General features: G+C 42.9%; 1 protein-coding gene across 2 annotated transcripts in view; it reads left to right on the forward strand.

Moving 5' to 3' along the window:
• Window positions 1-6,965: 6,965 nt before the first annotated feature.
• Window positions 6,966-18,066, forward strand: part of CDH4 (cadherin 4) — a 458,588-nt gene continuing 447,487 nt past the window's right edge. For both annotated transcript variants that reach the window (XM_061441907.1, XM_061441909.1), the window contains exons 1-2: window positions 6,966-7,040; window positions 9,114-9,225. In XM_061441907.1, the coding sequence (XP_061297891.1) occupies window positions 6,969-7,040; window positions 9,114-9,225 (184 nt within the window). In that variant the 5' untranslated portion in view covers window positions 6,966-6,968. The remainder of the gene's footprint in view (window positions 7,041-9,113; window positions 9,226-18,066) is intronic.

Consider the following 18,066-nt stretch of genomic DNA (forward strand, 5'->3'; position numbering starts at 1 on the left):
TTATCCATTGTCTGTCAGAGTTACTTTTTTAGCTGGGGGTTACCCAGTCTTGTAGGTACCGATATTTTTAGTGCCTACACACGTCCTAGACACAGTGAGAGCCTGACTTAAAAGCATGTGTGCGGTTTGGAACAGATTAGATGATGTGAGACCACAGGATCTATTGGTCGGAGTTAACAGGATAACTACAGATAATCTCGTTAGATGAATGCATGAACTTGAAAAATAATTCTTTGGAGTTCAGATATTTCTGGACACTGCCAAAAGGCAGCAGTTACTCTGTACACAGAACTCTTGGGGCTTGCGCAAGAACCCCACCAACACCAAAAAATAGCACATATCACTTGAACAGTAGAGTCAGGTCACAACCACCAATGGCAGTTAGCAAAGTTTTTTACCTTGTGACTCTTTCTCTTCTTTTCTGTTTATGTGTGTGTGGAGGACTTTGGGTTTTATTATTTTTAGCCTGCAATCACTCTGTATTATTCAGCTTACCGTGTATACCACATTCCTAAATAGTTCCCTTTCTTTTATCTCTAGGCTTTATTTCACTTAGGCATGTAATATTAGTAGTAGAACTCCTCCACACCATATTATTATCCTTATTTATAGCTAAATCATAGTGATTCAGATATTCAGATAAATTTCACATACATCTGTAACTTGGCTGAAGTTTCATGGAGACAAACATTAAATTTGTCACTGCCTTTTTAAACTGGAAATGTACTGAATTTCTTCAAGTGTGTGATATTTTGTCATGAAGTAATCTCTTACAAAAGCCCATCTCTTCCTCTCTCTCCAAGTTTTCTTTTCTCATCTTTTCAGCTCTCCTATTCAAATCCATAAGCTGTCAAATCTGTCACTTGTAAAGTGTTTTGTCTTCCAGGTGGGTTTTGACCAAAGATGCTGACAGCTCCAGAAAATGACTTCATACTAAATAGGTAACCGGGGCTTTCTCTGAGGAGTTCTGCCTCAGCATTTAGCATGCACACACACACCTTTAGAGTATCTGCTGTGGTGCTAAAACTGTTGGATATATGCAGGAGGAAAGAATATTTGGGAGGCATACAAAAAAGTTGGATGCCACAAAAGGCAGAGAGAGCTCAGAATAAAACTTCTATTTATGCTTTAACAATCTGTGCAGAAGAAAACATGTACTTGTTTTTTCTGATGAAGAAAAAAAAGAACATGTCTTGTCAGTAATATAACAAAGCCCGATCAGGACCTCACATTTTTGATAGCTAGAAGAGTGATCATTTACTAATATTTCTGCTTGTGTCAGTGTAACTTATTTTGAGATGTGGGCTGGAATAAGTTATAACAATATGAACATTTTAGTGTCGGTAGAGCCATGTTCACCAAAAGGGGAAAGGCAGGCAATGGTGAAGTGATGAGGAGAATTGCTGCTATGAACATTAAAACCAGCGAAAGCTGCAAGTCTGAAAAATCCCCATTTTCCTTTGGCAGTCCCTGTAGAAGCCTGTTAATTATGTTGATATGCATTTGGAGTGTTCTGATGTGTGATGAGTAAAAATTACAGAGCTGTAAGGATTCCTAGGGTAGACCCTGACCCTTCCCCTGGTACCTTGTTGCATCTGTGAGTATATGCAGTGGTATGGGAGATCACAGGGAAAGCACTTGTCAGAAAATCCTCCTCAGCTGCTGAGGAGGGTGCTTGGAGAGGGTGGGGAGGAAATCACTTGGTTTATATCACTTCAATAAGGTTCTTCTCAGATTGCTGTTACAGCGTAAAGCCTGGTGTGAATGCAACCATTTTTAGATGATGACTACTTTAGGTAACTCTTTGTTTCTGAGGTGATGACACAATCACGCTTAAACACATGCTTGTATGAAGAGTGCCTTAAAATCAGTGAGTTTGTGGAGGCTTTGGGGAAATTGGGAATCTGTGGCCTTCCTCTCACTTGTAAGAGGGAGGGCACGATGGCTGTTAATTATTGGTTTTGCTAAACCTGTGGGGTTTCATTGTTCCCGTGATCTGAAGCATTGCATCACAGAGTGGCTGCCTGCTGTGCCTGGCATCTCTTGGAGTATATTCTCATGGTGACGTTTTGTCTGAGGCACCCATGTTTGCCCATCAACCAGAGAGGTCATATTCTGAAGCTGTTACAAGGGGAATATTGACATAAATAGGCACATAAAATAGGTATCTTCTGAGAACAAACCTAATTCTGCTTTAGTTTTTTTTTTTTAATACCAACTGCAGTCCATTGTAATGACACAGACCTGTGAAACCTCTCAGTCAACTTTTGCCTTTTTTTCTCCGTTTTTGCAGGAATAGAATATTTTAATAATAAAAAAGTAGAAACCTTACTGTTTTGCATAGCTCAGTTTTGGTTTACAATATTTTAATAAGAGTTACGTTAATATAAGGTGTGTTATCTCACCTAAGGTGAGAGACAAAGAATTGGGATTTTAAAATTGATTTTAATATAGCCATTGCTGGCATGCTGCCATAAATGCTTGCATAGTTCAGGGAGGACACCACAGTGTGTCTCATAATTGGAGGTCAGACCACTAAAGTTGGCCTCCCTTGGTCAGTGTAATTAACTGAGCACGAAGGTTTTGTATAGGGCCTCTGAAGCTGTATTTTCCTCATTGCCATTCACATTACGAACTCAGAAAGAGAATCAATAGGATCCACAATGTACTTGATCAGTAGATAGTGTAAAAGAGAGAAAGTTCAAATTCCTTGGCACTGCAGAAAGCAGGCGCTGTCTGGCAGGACTGAAAATGTGACTTCAAAAATCATGTTTAACCAGGAAGGTAGATGTATCATTCTCACCATTCCAGCACACAGGTAGCACATGCAGGGTAGTACAGAATCAGTTTAGATTAAAGCATATTCTGTTCCCATTCAATGCTGCTTTTTCCTGTGGATTTGTTCTTCAAGTCACTTTCTCCTCTGCAACTCATCATTTTGTCTTTAGATTTTGTACTGGAGCCAGGTCATAGGTAATCCAGAATTTTGAGTTGTGCCCAACCATTTGTGTAGTAGCAGTAATTTGCTGCTGCTTAAAAAAAGTTACATAAATGTACCAAAGTCTGCCTTTTACTGTTATTATTTTCCCTCTATGGTTGTGACCTTCCTACACAGGAGCATCCTTTGTTTCCTGTGTTGGTTTCTGCCTGGGTCTGGTAGATGCTTAGGTCTTTCCCTGATCATTAATTTCTCTTAAACTTTGACTTATCTTTCACTTTGGTTCCGTCTTGTCCCATCTTCCCTACACATCATAAAAAGATCCCAAACATGAATGAAATCTGAAAGCATTTCCCAGTAATTTCAGTTCTGAACTACTGACATAAATGTATTATTTGCCATTATCTATCACTGCAGAGCCATCATTATTTGTCTGGTTCTGTCCTTTGTTACTACTTTTGACGCAAATCAAAACTAGTAATAATGACTCTTGAAATCACCGACCAGCTCGTGTTCTCCTATTTAAGAAGCAAGAACTGTCATGTCATACAGAAGAAACCTGAAGTGTGTTCTGCACACTGTATTAATTTAATTTCTCCTTACTTATCTGAGATTTTAGTAAAACAACTTTTTATCCTTAGCATCTAGGCTATAACTATTTACTTGAGTTCAGAGAAACATTCAGTTATCAGAGGATTAAAGAGGTTAAACCACTGGGAATATTTCCCAAATAAGGAATTCAGATATCAGCCCTAAGCTAGGAAGGCAAAAGCCTCTTGAGACTTTGTTTTCTCACCTCCTGTCCATTTAATTTGTTATTCCCATGCTTTCATATATTTGATGGCTGCTTGACAATTCTATTGTATGTTGTACTGTCCCTTAGTGATCACACCTCCCTCTCTCATTTCCTATCTGTGGTCACACAGCTCACATCTGATACTCATCTCCACCACTAAGGGTTCTATTGTCCCCTTGATATGTACGCACAACTCCCACTGCTGTCAACAGGAATTACATGTGTGCCTCAAGGAGAGAAAAATCCCCTGTGTACTCTACGCTCCTCATTATCTTGGCACAGTCAGTTCTGTAGATGTCTTGTCTATGAGCCTTTTATTCTCTTGAGTGTTGTGCAGTATAGCAAGTTGGCTCTTAGGATCAGCAGTTTTGCTCTTGAGGTGTTTAGCAAGTTGATTTACTGTGCATGTGTATGCTCTTCAACGTCTTCATCCAGCCAAATCCACATCTTGCAGCATTCATATGTTAGACAGTAGAGCTTCCTATTTTCTTTTTATGCAGGAATACCAATTCATAGTCTCCCAGCAGACTCAAGGCAAAGTGAGAGTCTGAAGCTAATCCTCCCAAATAACATATGTTCAGGCCCAGCTCAGACCTGTATGCTTAAATGCAACGGTTTGTGAAAAATTCAATAGGTACAAAAATGTAAATGGCATATTTTAATTTTTCTTAAAGATCCAAAGGAAGATATTTTATAAGCACTCCATGTCAAGTGCTTCCAAACAAGGAAGTAGTTGAAATAGTAGCTGATCAGTTAGCAGAACTTTAATTCCTTCCAAAATTAATTGGAGTGTCAAGAGTTGAAGGAAAATGGTAGAGTGAAAACAAGCACATATGTAAACCACTGATTTCCACTGTGTGAACATTGGATTTGTGTTCTCTTCTGGTCCTTCTGGAAACACGTCAGCTTGTAAAAGTACCCGGTGTTATTGGAAGCATATCTGGAAGCGTACTCACAGATACCACAGCTTAGAAAAGAGGGATGGCAAACTAATTTGGGAATAAAATCAATTTCCCATCAGATTAGAAATCAACTGTAAACATGTTGAAGAATTCTGGGTTTTTTTTTCACTACTGCTCTGCCTTTTCTTCACAATCTGTTGTGGTGTCAGACTTATTTTGACAATACTTGCAGAACTTGTCATATTAGCAAAGTCATCAAACAGAGCCAGCACATGCACAGCAACAGCTGTAGTTCAGCAAGAGTCAAAGGAACTGGCCATAGGTATTCGCAAGGAAACAGCCACACTGTACTTTCACAAATCCAAAATATCCCCAGAAGTCTCCAGAGTACTTGTAGTTTCATTTAAATAGCAACAACTGCAGCTGCCCTTCAACCTGGCACAATTTACTCCAAACTTCGAAATTTAGGATAAAAATAAAGGGAACAAATGTAGATTTTATATATACAGATAAGGATTTATTTTTGCTATGATGGTGTCACTCGATTATTTCTGCCTTTGTGAAAGTGCTTCACAAAAAAGGGTATATGCTAAATTCAGTGCAATGATGGGATTTACTTAATGTTATGTAACAAACTCAGAAATACTTGTTTAAAAACAGAATAAACCCCATAATCCAGTAAGACTGTAAATTGGTGGAGTAGGAACAATCTTTTCATTATTCGTGTCTACAGAGCGTAACACAATGAGGTCTCAGTTCTTCGCTAACATCTCTAGGTGTTAGCACAATGCTATTAAATCTACTCAGTAGCAAAAGATGCCGTCAGTGGATTTATGTGTCTCGTTCCTTTGGAAATGTGTGAATATAACAGAATAGTTTAATGGCCAGATTTTTCAGCTGCAATGTCTGATTTTGCACGTACATCAGATAGAATGCATCTATTTATGCAAATTGCTGTTGGATTTATATGCACAAAATATACATGCCTGAGAACTCCTATTTGTGGCATTGAGCTGTATTCAGAAAGGAAAAAACTCATGTTTGGATGCCAGGGCCACGCTGTAGGAAAATAGCAGGAGCCATACTTAGCACTCAGAACCACTGCTTTCCATTTTCAGTTGTCTGTGAAAATGAAACTGACCTTAAGTTTCACTTTCCAGCCCTGTTTTGATCTGCCTTTATCTTTACACCAGAAAACCTCTAGTTTAGTGCAATTAGCTTTATCTGTTACTGATGTGAACACGGACTAGGCCTGACATGTCGGTTTTCCTCTAAATAAAGAAGGTCCAGGCACACACACAGGCTCATGTACACAGCTGAGGAGCTAGTTCTGGCACTACCCATTTTTGTACCTGATCCCAAAACTGACATTCACCCAAATCATTCTCTTCTGAGGACACCACCTGCTGTACCATCCGCTGTTTCTGCCCAGGGTTTAGCTAACCCATGGGCAGAGTTAACCCCCGGAACAGCCTGGGGAACAGTTCTTACCTGCCAACCCCCAAGTCCTTGTGGCATCCTAGGGGTTTTCCCAGGACCATGTTTTCCCAGGTACCCCACGGCTGCCCTGCCAGGCCTCACCCTCCCAACAAGGTGATACCCAGCGAAGACCTCTGCAGCCTGGGGTGATGGGGGTGTGATTCCCCCTGGTGTCATTTTTTCCTCTCTCCAAATATCTTGTTTTTTCTACCAAAATCGATGTTTTTTCCTCCCCAGCACATTATTTTTTCCCTGTAGATGTGCTGCTCCCCACATGCCACCTTCCCCTCACAGCCCAGGCTATCCTCTTCTCGCTGGACTCATCCATCATCCCCCATAGATGTCTCTCCTGCGGACATGCTAGCTTTTCCTCACTGCACACGCTCGTTTCCCACCTGGACACGCTACATCTGTCACTCACGGGTACATCTTTCCCTGGATATATTAGCTTTCCCTGCGGACATCACTTTCCCTCAGTGGGTACATCCCTCACGCGGATATTCTGTTTCCTTCCCCTGGCCGTTTCCCTGGCTCTCTGCACAGGTACCTTTGTTCTGTGCGCATTCTCCTGCCCGCCGCCCCGCGTTCTCATGTGCGCTGCGAGGGGCGCACCGACACCCGCCCCCCGCCGGCCCCTCCGCGGCGGGGCGGTGCCTGTCGCTTTAAGGCGGCGCGTGCCCGCGCGGTCGGTGGGCGGGGCGTGGGGGCCGCGCGCGGCGGGCGCTTCACCTGCAGCCCAGAGCGGGCAGCGAGCGGCGGCGGGAGCGGGGCGGCAGCGGCTCCGCGGCCCCGGCTCTGCGCAGCGCGGCTCGGCTGCACCGCCACAGCCCGCGCGGCTGGGCCGGCCGGGGCCATGAGGGCCGGCTCGTGGGTGCTGCTGGCGCTGCTCGCGCTGCTCCTTCCCGTCCGGGGCTCGGTGGCAGCGGTAAGTGGGGCTGCACCGCGGGGATGGGGTATGGGGGGAAGCAGCGCTCAACGGCTCCGCGCCCAGCGGAGCTTCCGCTGCCTCTCCGCGCCCTCCGCCTATACCCGCTGCAACTTCGGGGTCCGTGCGGCCGGGGTGCGGGAGCGTGAGAGTGGGTGAGCGGGAGCGGTGCCCCCGCAGCTTCCCGCCGCCTTCGCCGCTTCTTCCTTGTTTTTATCCTCTTTGCGGTTCGAAGTCACTGGGTTTTAACGCCGTCGGTCGCGTTGCATCTGGTGCCTCCGCCGCGCCGGTAGAAACTTGCCCTCCGCGGTGCGCGGCTACCGGTAAACTTCGCTGTAGCGGTGCGTCCCGGTGCCGCCGCTCCCGCGGAGCCTCCGCGCCCCAGCGCCGCCGCGCAGCCCTGCCCGCTCTCCGCCGGCCGCCCCTCCGCTGCCGCCGCACCGGCAACTTTTGTCTTCACGAGCCCGTAAACACCGAGTGGGCCTGATCCGCGCTGGCGACAGCGGCCTGAAAAGTTTGGGGTTTTCAGGGTGTCCCCCCCACAAATTAAGGGCTGTCCGCGGAACATCAGCAGGTGGCGGAAAGCGTGGCTGCAGCGGTACTGGGTGAGGGGGGCGGCTGCTGTGTTCCATGCTGGGCTGGCCGCGGGAACAAGAGCCGCTTATTTTCGTCCCTGAATCCCCCTGTGCCAAGTTGAATCCGTGGTGTCCCGAGTGCAAGCCCTCGGGAGGCTGGCGGCTGGGCAGAAGCAGCCCCGGTGCGCTCGCAGCTAGCGAGCACCGTTTCAATAACTGGGCGATTTCCGATCCAGAGCCTGTTATCTTCAGTCAGACCTTTTGAAATATTTCTCAATGGCAACATCTTGCCAGCGACGGTTAGAGTCCACAGAGCCGCCGCTTCCCTGCGCTTCCCATGCAGTAGCTGGCATCCGTCTCCCGAGCGTGATTTCTAGCAGAGTACGTTGGCTTGCTTTCTGCTTACTAAGCTCTTCCGAAAAGGACCCTCCGCTCCTCTTCCCTTCTGCCTCTCTCCGTAATGCAGCATCATCTGTGTCCAGGAGTGTTTCGGGGACCCCGGGGGAGCCGTTCTCGTCTCTTCGGGAAGGCAGGAGCACGCCTGGAGTTGCACTTCATTGGGGAAGTGACTCTCCCGTTCCCTTGGCTTCGGCTGCGGGGACTGGAGGAGTCGGAGGTGCAGCCTGCATCTCTAAGCGATGCTCTGGTTTAGCCCTGCCGGCAGTCCGGGAGTGTTAGAAATCCCTTGCCACCGGCACTTGCTTGTACATAAGGCACCTGGCCCTTCTTAGGCATAAATCACTGCCTTATATGCCTTCAGTGAGTTGGGGTCTGCATCATTCCTTGTAGGGGAATGAGTACCTCATTCCAAGGAGCCTGGAATGCCATGACAGGACTAACCTGTCTGTGTGGCAGGAGCTGGTTCCCTGCTAGGCAGTCCAAAGTTACAGGGGATTGTTTAGCTGGGTGCTTCCCCCGGGTCCTGGCAGGTTGTGTGTGGGGCTGTGCCATTCAGTAACGATGTTGTATTTTTCATTGGGCATCCCCTCCCCAGTGCTGGACAGGCGCAGAGCCTGGAGGGTCGCAGAGGCAGCAGCTGGCAGAAGGGGAAGGACGGGGGCTTTAGGTGGTCATAAGTTCCTGAGGCTCCTGGGAGCTGGGATTTTATTCCTCCTGGGGTTTGCCCAGATTCTTGGTAGCAAAACTCAGTGATTTGGGTGTTGCAACATCAGGCCTTTGCGTGGCTTCTGTATGAGTGCTAGCCTTGATGAATTGCTGCTCTTTGTTTCATCCCCTCTTCTGACAGTGCCCAGTATCCCAGCCTTCCTACAAACAATGCTCTCTTGTAGTCAGGCAACTATGTGCTGGCCCGTTTTATTTCTGCAGTTACAGTATGGATCCGCTCCAAGAGATAGGCACTTCAGCACAAGCAGTTTCTACTTGTACACTACTTTACTGTTCAGGTTTGCCTGTGCCTAAACACCTAGTCATCGGGTGCAAAATGTTTTCCCAAGTGACAGAAGTCATGGTGTGTGTCTTCCTCATTTTGTTTTTGCAGGCACACAATGGGGATCTTACAGTTAGACCCACATGCAAGCCTGGCTTTTCAGAAGAAGACTACACAGCATTCGTCTCCCAAAGCATCATGGAAGGGCAGAAGTTACTCAAAGGTAAGTGGAATAAAAAGCTTAATAGGTTCTGCAATAACTGTGTTTTCAGGAGGTGAAAGGAGGTTTAAAGATGCTGGTTTTGATGGTGAAATTGTCTGCAGAATTATGTTTGTAGGAGGATGAAACACTAAGTGGTTTACCTGAGTGTGGTTTTGAATACAGATGGATCGTTCAAAGTCTGTGTGCTGTCTGCTTCAGGTAGATTGTTTGCCTATAATATGCGAGGTCATCATTTCACTTCTAAGTCTCCCACTCCCACCCTGTCTGAAGAAACTCTACATTTGATATTTTAGAAAGTATTTTATGTATGAAATTCAAAGATCCTTAAATTATCTCTGCTTTGAAATGCATGATAAAGCAGACGTTGTTGTTGGAGATGTGGTAAACAAGCCTACAGACATTCTGTTCACAAATGTGGCATTCATTTTCATTACTGCCCCACTGACAACATGAAAACACAGACAAAAAGAAGCTACCAATTAGCTTTATAGTAATTGCTGGATTATAACCACTTCTGTGATTGTAAACTCTAAGACATCCTCATAATCCAAATAACAATAGATTATCCTGTGTATTGATGTCTCTCCCTTTCAAGTTAAAAATAATTAAACTTTATATTTGCATCATACAGAAAATCGTTGTTTTACTCCAAGGTAATTTGTGAAGATCAAAATGCTTCCCCCAGCCAAAGCGCCCCCCTTGAGTTAAATCACTAACCATTGGTGGATGCTACGGCAGTTCACTTGGTATGTTGTGGAAGCTGGGGAGCACATCAGGACTTGATGCTCTACTCAAGGGTTTATAAGCCTTTGCTACTTTCTTCCGAGTACATTTACTCACGTGCGTATGTCTCTGCCAGAAAACTGGGATTTCTGTCTTCCTCCAGAGCAAACACCTGCTCAGTCACTTTGATTTTTCTTGAAGGAGAGAAAGATTTGACAGTGTTCTTTCTGGCTTCAACAGAATCCAGGACTGGACATTTTTTCTCTACATGAGTTGGCAGTCAGTTTTGTTTCTGAGCCCAGTTGTCTTAGTTTTGCTGTTCAGGAATTCTCTTGACTGGCCTGGCACCAATTAGTAAACGTTGGGGAGTTTCTATTTAAAGATAACCAAACAAGGATTTTAAATAGACAAGCCCAAGAATATAGCAACGCTCAAAGAGAACCAAGCACCACTTGTTTACATATTTAGTATCAGTTTTTCCCAAACTTATACACTGTAAGGCTGTGTAGGTCAGTCTGTAAATAGTAAATTTCATAGTAAATTTCATGCTTTTCAGCTTCGGAAATTGTTTGATAGACATTGTCCTCCAAATACTGTAGGAAGTCTTGTCATTAATGTGTTTGCTCAGAGGAGTATTTTTTGCAGTCTAGTGCTTGACAAACTGTGCTGCGTGTTTATGTAGGTGGACAATAGGGATGGAGCAGAAGGTCTGTTCAGGGGAGTTAGCTGGCAGTGACTTCGAAGACAGCACAGTGGCTGTCATTTCATTTCAGTTTTAACTGATAATTTTTTAAATATGAAATTATATTTAGATAGGCTGTCAAGTTGATTTGAATGAAAATATATTTCTATTTAATTTTATGCTTTAGGGGCCAGCTGTAGTTTTACATTAGTCATGGCAAACCTGCCTCTGATTTAGGGCTGCACTGGCCCTCGGGATATTGTGTATGCATGCGCCACTTGTAAGATTCATGTCCTGATAACGCTGTCATGAGTTATGCCATTTGTAAACATTTTGTCAACTGGAGAAAGGGAAAAAAAAAGCAAATGCTGTGTTTGATAATGAATAAACACCTTTTAATCTACAGTTAAATACATGCTGTGGTTTATCATAGGAAAAAAAGATATCCAATTAATTTGTACAGTAATGGAGGAGAAAATTCTTCTTCATGCTTGTGTTCTTTATATATACTCTAGCATGTAAAATTGGTAGTTTTCCAGTTGAGGTTTAATTTTACTTCCTCACACTTGATGTGTCTGAAGCATAAAATGTTTATCTCTTTCTTCCATCTGGGTGAAGTATTGTACAATAGTTCAGACCAAAAATGGGTTCAGATTGCTTAGTGTATCAAATTTGATAGATTGACATATGTACTGTTTCACACCATCTTACCACGCAAAGCTCTGCTGCCAGCTACCACCATCTTACTCATCAGCATTCAGTAATTCATTTTCAGGCCAAATGGGACTGTTTGCCTAAAAAAAAGTAGGTAGGAATTCACCTGTTGGTGCTTTCATGGAACTGGGGAGGATAAAGTATGTGTGTGTGTGTAGTTCAGATGGCTCTGAGGAGATCCCAGTGATGCTGTGTAGTCCTCACTTGGTCCTGAGCAAGGACTGCTTAAAGGTTTGTTCATCAGAAATCGGGTGATACGCGAACCTTGGCATAGTGGTGATCTTCAGCCAGCACTGGGAAGTTTAGATGTTACTTGGTTCGGGAATAAGTTGTGTGGCAATAAACCCAACGTTTCCCTTTTAAGCTTTGTATCCAGCTCTCAAAAGTATGCAAGGTTACGAATGTATCAAAATGAAAGTGCTTGTAGTATTCTAGGTTTGAGTCAAGTTAAACAGATAATGACTGCTTATAATTGACTCATTCCAATGGAAATAGCTTAGCTTTAATTTGACAACAAAAGCTTTTACAGAGTCATTGTTTTATTATAAGTATGCCATAAGCTATTAACTACTACTTTGTGGTTCATCTTATTTGCCTGAGTCGGCTCTCTAACGTCCTCAAAACACAGATTCTACCAGGAGCTATTTGTTACACAGTAATTAACTTGTTTATGATAAATGGATGGGAGAAATGTCACGGCATTTTGTTTTATGTATAAATGAAAAGCATCTGCATTCTAAAAATTTCATGTTAATTAGACTTAAAATAGTTTTCTCCAGTAGTGCCACAAATACCACATAGCTGCCAACGCTGTAGCCTTCTGATGGGGTATTAACTGAGTTGATTTGTGGAGCCAATGCCCACTTTGGAATTTGGTCTTTGTTTTTTGTTTGCAGGATAATAAACTTAGTCTTGATCACTGATGCATACTGCTGGTTAAAATAGGATCGTTAACTGTTTTCTTCAGCCTGAGGAAAAATCTCAAAGCCTGCAGTATGTTGGAGGACAGTTACGGCACGGGTATCTTTCTCTTTGCTAATCATTAATGTTAACATTGGTCCTAAGGGGTGGGAAGCAATGACATGCAGTACTGCACTGAAGGCAGTTCAGCAGTGCCTCAGGGGATCTGATCCCTGAGTATTAACTCAGGTGTATGGGAATGATGATGAGTATTGGCCTCTTGGGGAAGGAGATAAATAAGGAGTAGGATGCTGAAAGTGACATGTAATATGATATAAGGGGAGCTGACACTCTTGATACTGGCTTTATGCCCTTTTCATTTTTTGTGAGGTTTTTGAAGATTGTAACTTAAAAAAAGAAAACACCATTTTTCAAAATTAGAAATTCCAGTTTTATTGCTATACTGTGCGACCGTGGCAACTGGTAGTGGGTGGAATGACATCACGGTGTTAAACATCTTCTTTTCCCAGCATCGTACCATCCCGGCTGTAGCAGGTCACCTCTCAAAAATACAGCTATACAAAACAACTTGGAGCTTCCCCCGTGATCAGCAGACAACGTAAGCAGTTGGGATGTACAGCCCCTTCTTTGTTTTAATGTGCGTCTCTTCCTCTGCAGTGATTCATGTTTCTGCTGCCCATCCTAAATAGTGCCTGTATGTAGCAGGAGAACTTCACTTGTGTGGGCAGTTACGTTTGGGTAGAAGCGTGTGGAAGCAGAGTTTATTTTCATAGGGGAAGATGAATAAACGGTGCCAGCATGTTCTGCTTTAAGCAAGTGTATGAAACCAGAGGTAGCCAAGCTACATGCAAATGTATAAAAATGTAGTTGCTTCATAGTAAGATTTTTACTAGCGTTGGTTTTGGTTAAAAAAAGTGTGTGTGTGTATATATATATATATATATATATAAAACTTCATGGAAATATCTGGGGTTTCATTCACAAGAATTCAGTGTGGAGGTCATCTCTTACAAACTTTTTAGAGGTAGGATGTTCCTGATGGTGAGAGCTTTTTATTCTTCCCACCTGAGGTTTCCAAGGCTTCATCTTTTTCAGCCCTCATTATCTCCAATAGGAGGGCTGCAAATACTGTTTTGAAAATATAGAACATATAGATTAAAAAAAAAACCAAACCCAGATTCCCAGTTCTTCGTGGGGTGGTGTAGAAGCAAACAATAAATAAAAATGCCGGAAGGGTAAGGGGAGAACATGACCAAGCTGTTGTGAACTAGGTTTGAGTCTGGTTGCTAGTAACTCATGGAATAGTAAATGTAGGGTTATACTCTACCTCCTTTTGCAGGTAGATGCACTGCATTCTTGTGGTTGAGATAATCTAGGAAACTGAATGTGGAGTGTTTGAGTGAAATGTACAAACAGCCTCCACTTGAAAAGAAAAAAATAGTACAGCTCCAAAATACTGTTGCATCCGTGAAAACTGGCCTCTGAAAGCACGAGACAAAGCTTTCAGGAGGAATGCCAACAGCTTTGCAAAGTGTCCAGGGGGAAGCGGCTTGCCTCTGCCGTGACGAACTTGGCAAGCGTGTATCTGAAGTGTTGAGTGGCCCCAGAATGTGAAGTGGTTAATGGGGATGCTCTGCCTGTTTCTACATCTGGCTTCCCACTTCTCCTGGATCTACAGTTCAAAAAATGCATAGGTACCCAGCTGCTGTTAACTTTGCTCAGAGCTTGGTGCAGGTCAGTTTCTACCTCTGAAGCATGCTCAGGGGGATGCTCCATCCTGCGGCAGTAGGAAGTGCAGGGTGTCTGCAGTGCTGCCTGTGCAGCTGGTCATGCCTCTGTCTTCTGAGTGATCCTTGGGGTGTTATACAGATGCTCTTTTGGAAGCAAAGACAGTGAGGGATATTGGGATTTGTTCTGGTGTTTGGTGGGCCTTTTGAGCACCTCTTGAGGGTTGCATGGTCCTCATAGCAGTACAGAAGCTCTGCTGCAGTCTGCTGAAATATCCAGTGCCTTCTCTGAGCTGCTCCAAGTTTAAAAGGCAGAGACTTTTCCATTCATGCTTTCATTATTTTCTCGTCTGTGATTCTGCATGAAAAGCAGTAACTGAAGTTATCGTACACGTAATTAGCTTCGCAGTTCCCTAATAAAGTCTGAAAGTAGGCAAAAGTCCACTGGGAACCTAGAACTCTTTCCGTAACCTTTCTTCATTCCTTTCTTAGAGGAAAAAGAGTCAGGCAGACGTCAGCTTTCTATGTTAAACTTGTACATGCTCCAGTGAAGTTGCCTCTCAGAAAACGCATCACACATTCCACAGGACAACTTCTTTTAAAAGCAGTTTCTCTTGATGGGCACACTGTAAATCAAAACCCTAAGTTCAATCGAGAGTTCCAGGGGAGACTCCAGAAAGAGCTCGTGCAGATTGCGGCGCTGCCGATGCATATTTATTTTTAATGTTATTCTTCAGATCTAACTTCTGACACAAAAATGATGTTTAAGATGACATTTTTATCTAAATAAAACTGCAGTTAATGAGACTGGAGTAGTCAATAATGCTCTATAGAGTTAATCCCCTTACACTGTTTAATAACTGTATATATTGCTTTCTAGATCAGAGCTTTGAACCAAATTCCTCAAACCCCAGTAAAATTACTCTTTTCTGCATTCTGGGAGCTAACTGATTTTTATCTGAATAAATCTGCTTCTCCAACAGCAGTCTGGAAGTTTCTCCCTTTTTTTTTTTTTGAGGGATTTGTCAAAGAATTGTGCTGCTTCAAATTAGGCACTCCAAATAAATAGATATTAAGGAAGAAAATGAAATAACAATTTCTAATTCATTAATTTCTTTATGGTTAGGCTTTTAGGAAATGAGCCATGTTAGGAATAGTAGCAATTTGTTGTTTATTGTGAAATACCTGTTATTTTGAACTCCAGACCAATGTTAGGTCCGTAAGGTTACAAAATGTCAATTTTAAAGTCACTTCTTCGTTCAGAAACTGACTGTTGCTGGCAGAGTTCCGAAGCTCTGATCTCGCAGAGCAGATGCTGAAAGCATTCTGGACGTTATGGTTTTTTTTGCATGTGGCAATTGAAACTTATTTTTTCTAGCAGTGAAGTATTTTCTTGCTCTATTTTCACTGACCTAATGCCGGTTCTCATTGTCTAATTTCATTGATACTTATGTGCAAGCCTCCTTCTGCCTTAGTTTCTACCCTGGAAATGAGCATGAGGCTTTTCTAGAGGTCGCTTATTTCATTGCAGACTAAAGCTGGTGAATACTTAGTTCACCATGTGCATAGCTTATAATATTTTAGTAATATAGATAATACTTAAGTTTTATTTGAAGGGCAAGAAGAGATTAAAACTACAGAGGATAGGATTTTGTTGGAAATCTGCTTCTTAATATTTTTTTTGTATAATGAATTTGAGTAACATAGGGAAAGAAGTGTCTTCCTGTTTGATTTGAGGTCACCGGTATATTCAGAGTTAGTGCCATTCCTGTATAAAACTTAATTTTATTTTTAAATGGAAATATCAAGAACTAAGAGCAGAGAGTGGTGTTTGAAAATAAAGACCAGTATTTGCTTTGGGAAACTCCAGTTTTGAATGGCTAGACAAGAGCCAGACTCTTCGGTGGTGCACAGAGAAAGGGAAAAATGAGATGGGCATAAACTGAAATGCAGCTCATTGCACTTAAATGCGAGAAGACGTGTTCAGTGTGAGGGTTGTCAGACACTGGAGGAGGTTGCCCAGAGATGTTGTGGAGTCTCCATCCTTGGAGATGCTCAGAACCCAACTTGGCACAGACCTGAGCGTGCTCTGGCTGACCATGTGCTGAGCAGGGACTTGGATGAGATGATCTGCAGAGGCACTGTCCAGCCCCTGCTGCACTCTGATTCTGTGTAAAGCTTTACAGGTGAATGTATGAAAAGGCAGAGGGATGAACTGAGCTTTTCTGCAAATACAGATCAAATAGCTTTAAATAAAAACATTGCAACGGCCTGCAAAAAAACCCAGAAATAATGATCCTTACAGGGAAATTGTATTTCTTTAACTTCTTGGAAGCATAACCTCCAAAGAGAGAATAATTGAAACACCAGGGACCAGCATTCTGCTGTTTGCTTCCATTAATGTCCAGACTTAACTTAGGCATAGTTTGTCTCCTGGCATATGGAAGTGTTACATTTTAAATTCAAAAAGCTCTTGGTTTCCTCTTTATTTTTAGTAGAATAAAAGGAGAACATATGGACTTTCTGTTTTCCCAAAATATTTGTCATTAGAACTGGCTACTTCGCTTCATTCAGCAGAATCTTCCCCTGGAGAGTTTTCTGTAATACAAAAAAAGAGTTGAGTTGAACAAGATTTTATTTTTTTTTTTTTTGCCAGAGGCTTCCTGATTTTTTTTTTTCTTGCTTATATTCATTGTCCCTAATTTATTTATTAATTTTGAATTGCAGTCGCACAGGGGGAGAGAAGTGGCAAATGTTCTGGCATATGGGCTGCTCTGTCATTGCAAGCAGCGGCGTAGCTGCTCTTGCTGCCCCGTGCCTCATGACCCCAGGCTTCAGCATCCCTCTTTGCCAGCCTGTTCAGATTCCTGCCTTCTGCTCCCTTCCAATACGAAATTGTAATTATGTTTTGCTTTGCCCTCGCTGCTTTCCTGCCACTGTTCCTCAGCACTTGCCAGCGTTTTGTAATAGAGAGCCAGTGGCAGTAATTCAACACTCGGCTATACTGTGCAATAGCTTCTGCTCGGAGGGGTCACATAAACTACAACCTATTAACATTAGCATGGTAATAGCAGCCACTATGTGGAACACACAGTGGGGATGTTGGAAGCTCCTCCAAGGGCCTTGAAGATATGTATGGGCCACCCATGAAGGAGAAAAGAAAAAAATAAATGGCCTTTCTGCTTTGAAATGAGCCAGTCTGTGCGTTTCCTTGATACCCAGAAGCACTGCAATCATTAAGGCTATTACCATGCTTATTATAAATCACGGTTTTGTAGCGGTTCATAGGTTAGTCACAAAAATTACTTTCAGTCTAAAATTTTGTTACGTGGAGCTTGTCTAGTATAATTCCAATCCTTATTAAACAGAATTGTCTTTAAAAATTATGAATATAGCAATTATACAAAGATAGTGTTTCAGAAATTGTTCTGTACAAAGCTATGTATGAGCTAGCTCTGTCAGTTCATGTCTAAAGAATTGTCAAACGTGGGTCAGTGAAACAAACATTTGTTACTTCACCATGTATCAGGAAAAGCATATTGGGTTTATTGGCATATGAAATGAAAGCATCAAGAAACAAGCTTGTGAAGATGTTACAGTCAGAATGGTTGCACTTGAGAAACTGCAAATCGAGATTAGTTTACAACGTAAAATTTAATAACCTGTTTGCTCCTGGTACAGTCAGTGGTGATTAATAGGTACCTCTATTGATATCAACCCTGAGTGTTTGATCAACCTGCTCCGTAGGTGCTTCTGGCCATAGATTCTTCTTTCTTTCTTTTTTTTTTTTGTCCCACGAAGTCTTGCTGATTTTCCTGAGAGCTCTTTGTGCCATTACCTGGACCATCCCCTTACAGTCTGTTTACTGGTTCTTTGTGAGCTCATATTAAAATGGGGCTGGAGGAAGTTGAGGATGCCTCCTCAAGGCATGAGCAGCTCCTTTGTATCAGGCTTTTTCCCAGTTGTGGTCCTGGAGCTTCAGTCATAGGGACCACAGTTAATATATAATGTTCCCTTTCCTTCCTTCGTGTTTAAGCTGAAGAGCCCTTGATGTAATCTAAACCTGCTGCTATT

This window comes from Pezoporus flaviventris, unplaced genomic scaffold, assembly GCF_033815535.1.
Source record: "Pezoporus flaviventris isolate CSIRO_AGI_PZ_B2104156 unplaced genomic scaffold, CSIRO_AGI_Pfla_v1 ptg000213l, whole genome shotgun sequence".
Lineage (NCBI taxonomy): Eukaryota > Metazoa > Chordata > Aves > Psittaciformes > Psittacidae > Pezoporus > Pezoporus flaviventris.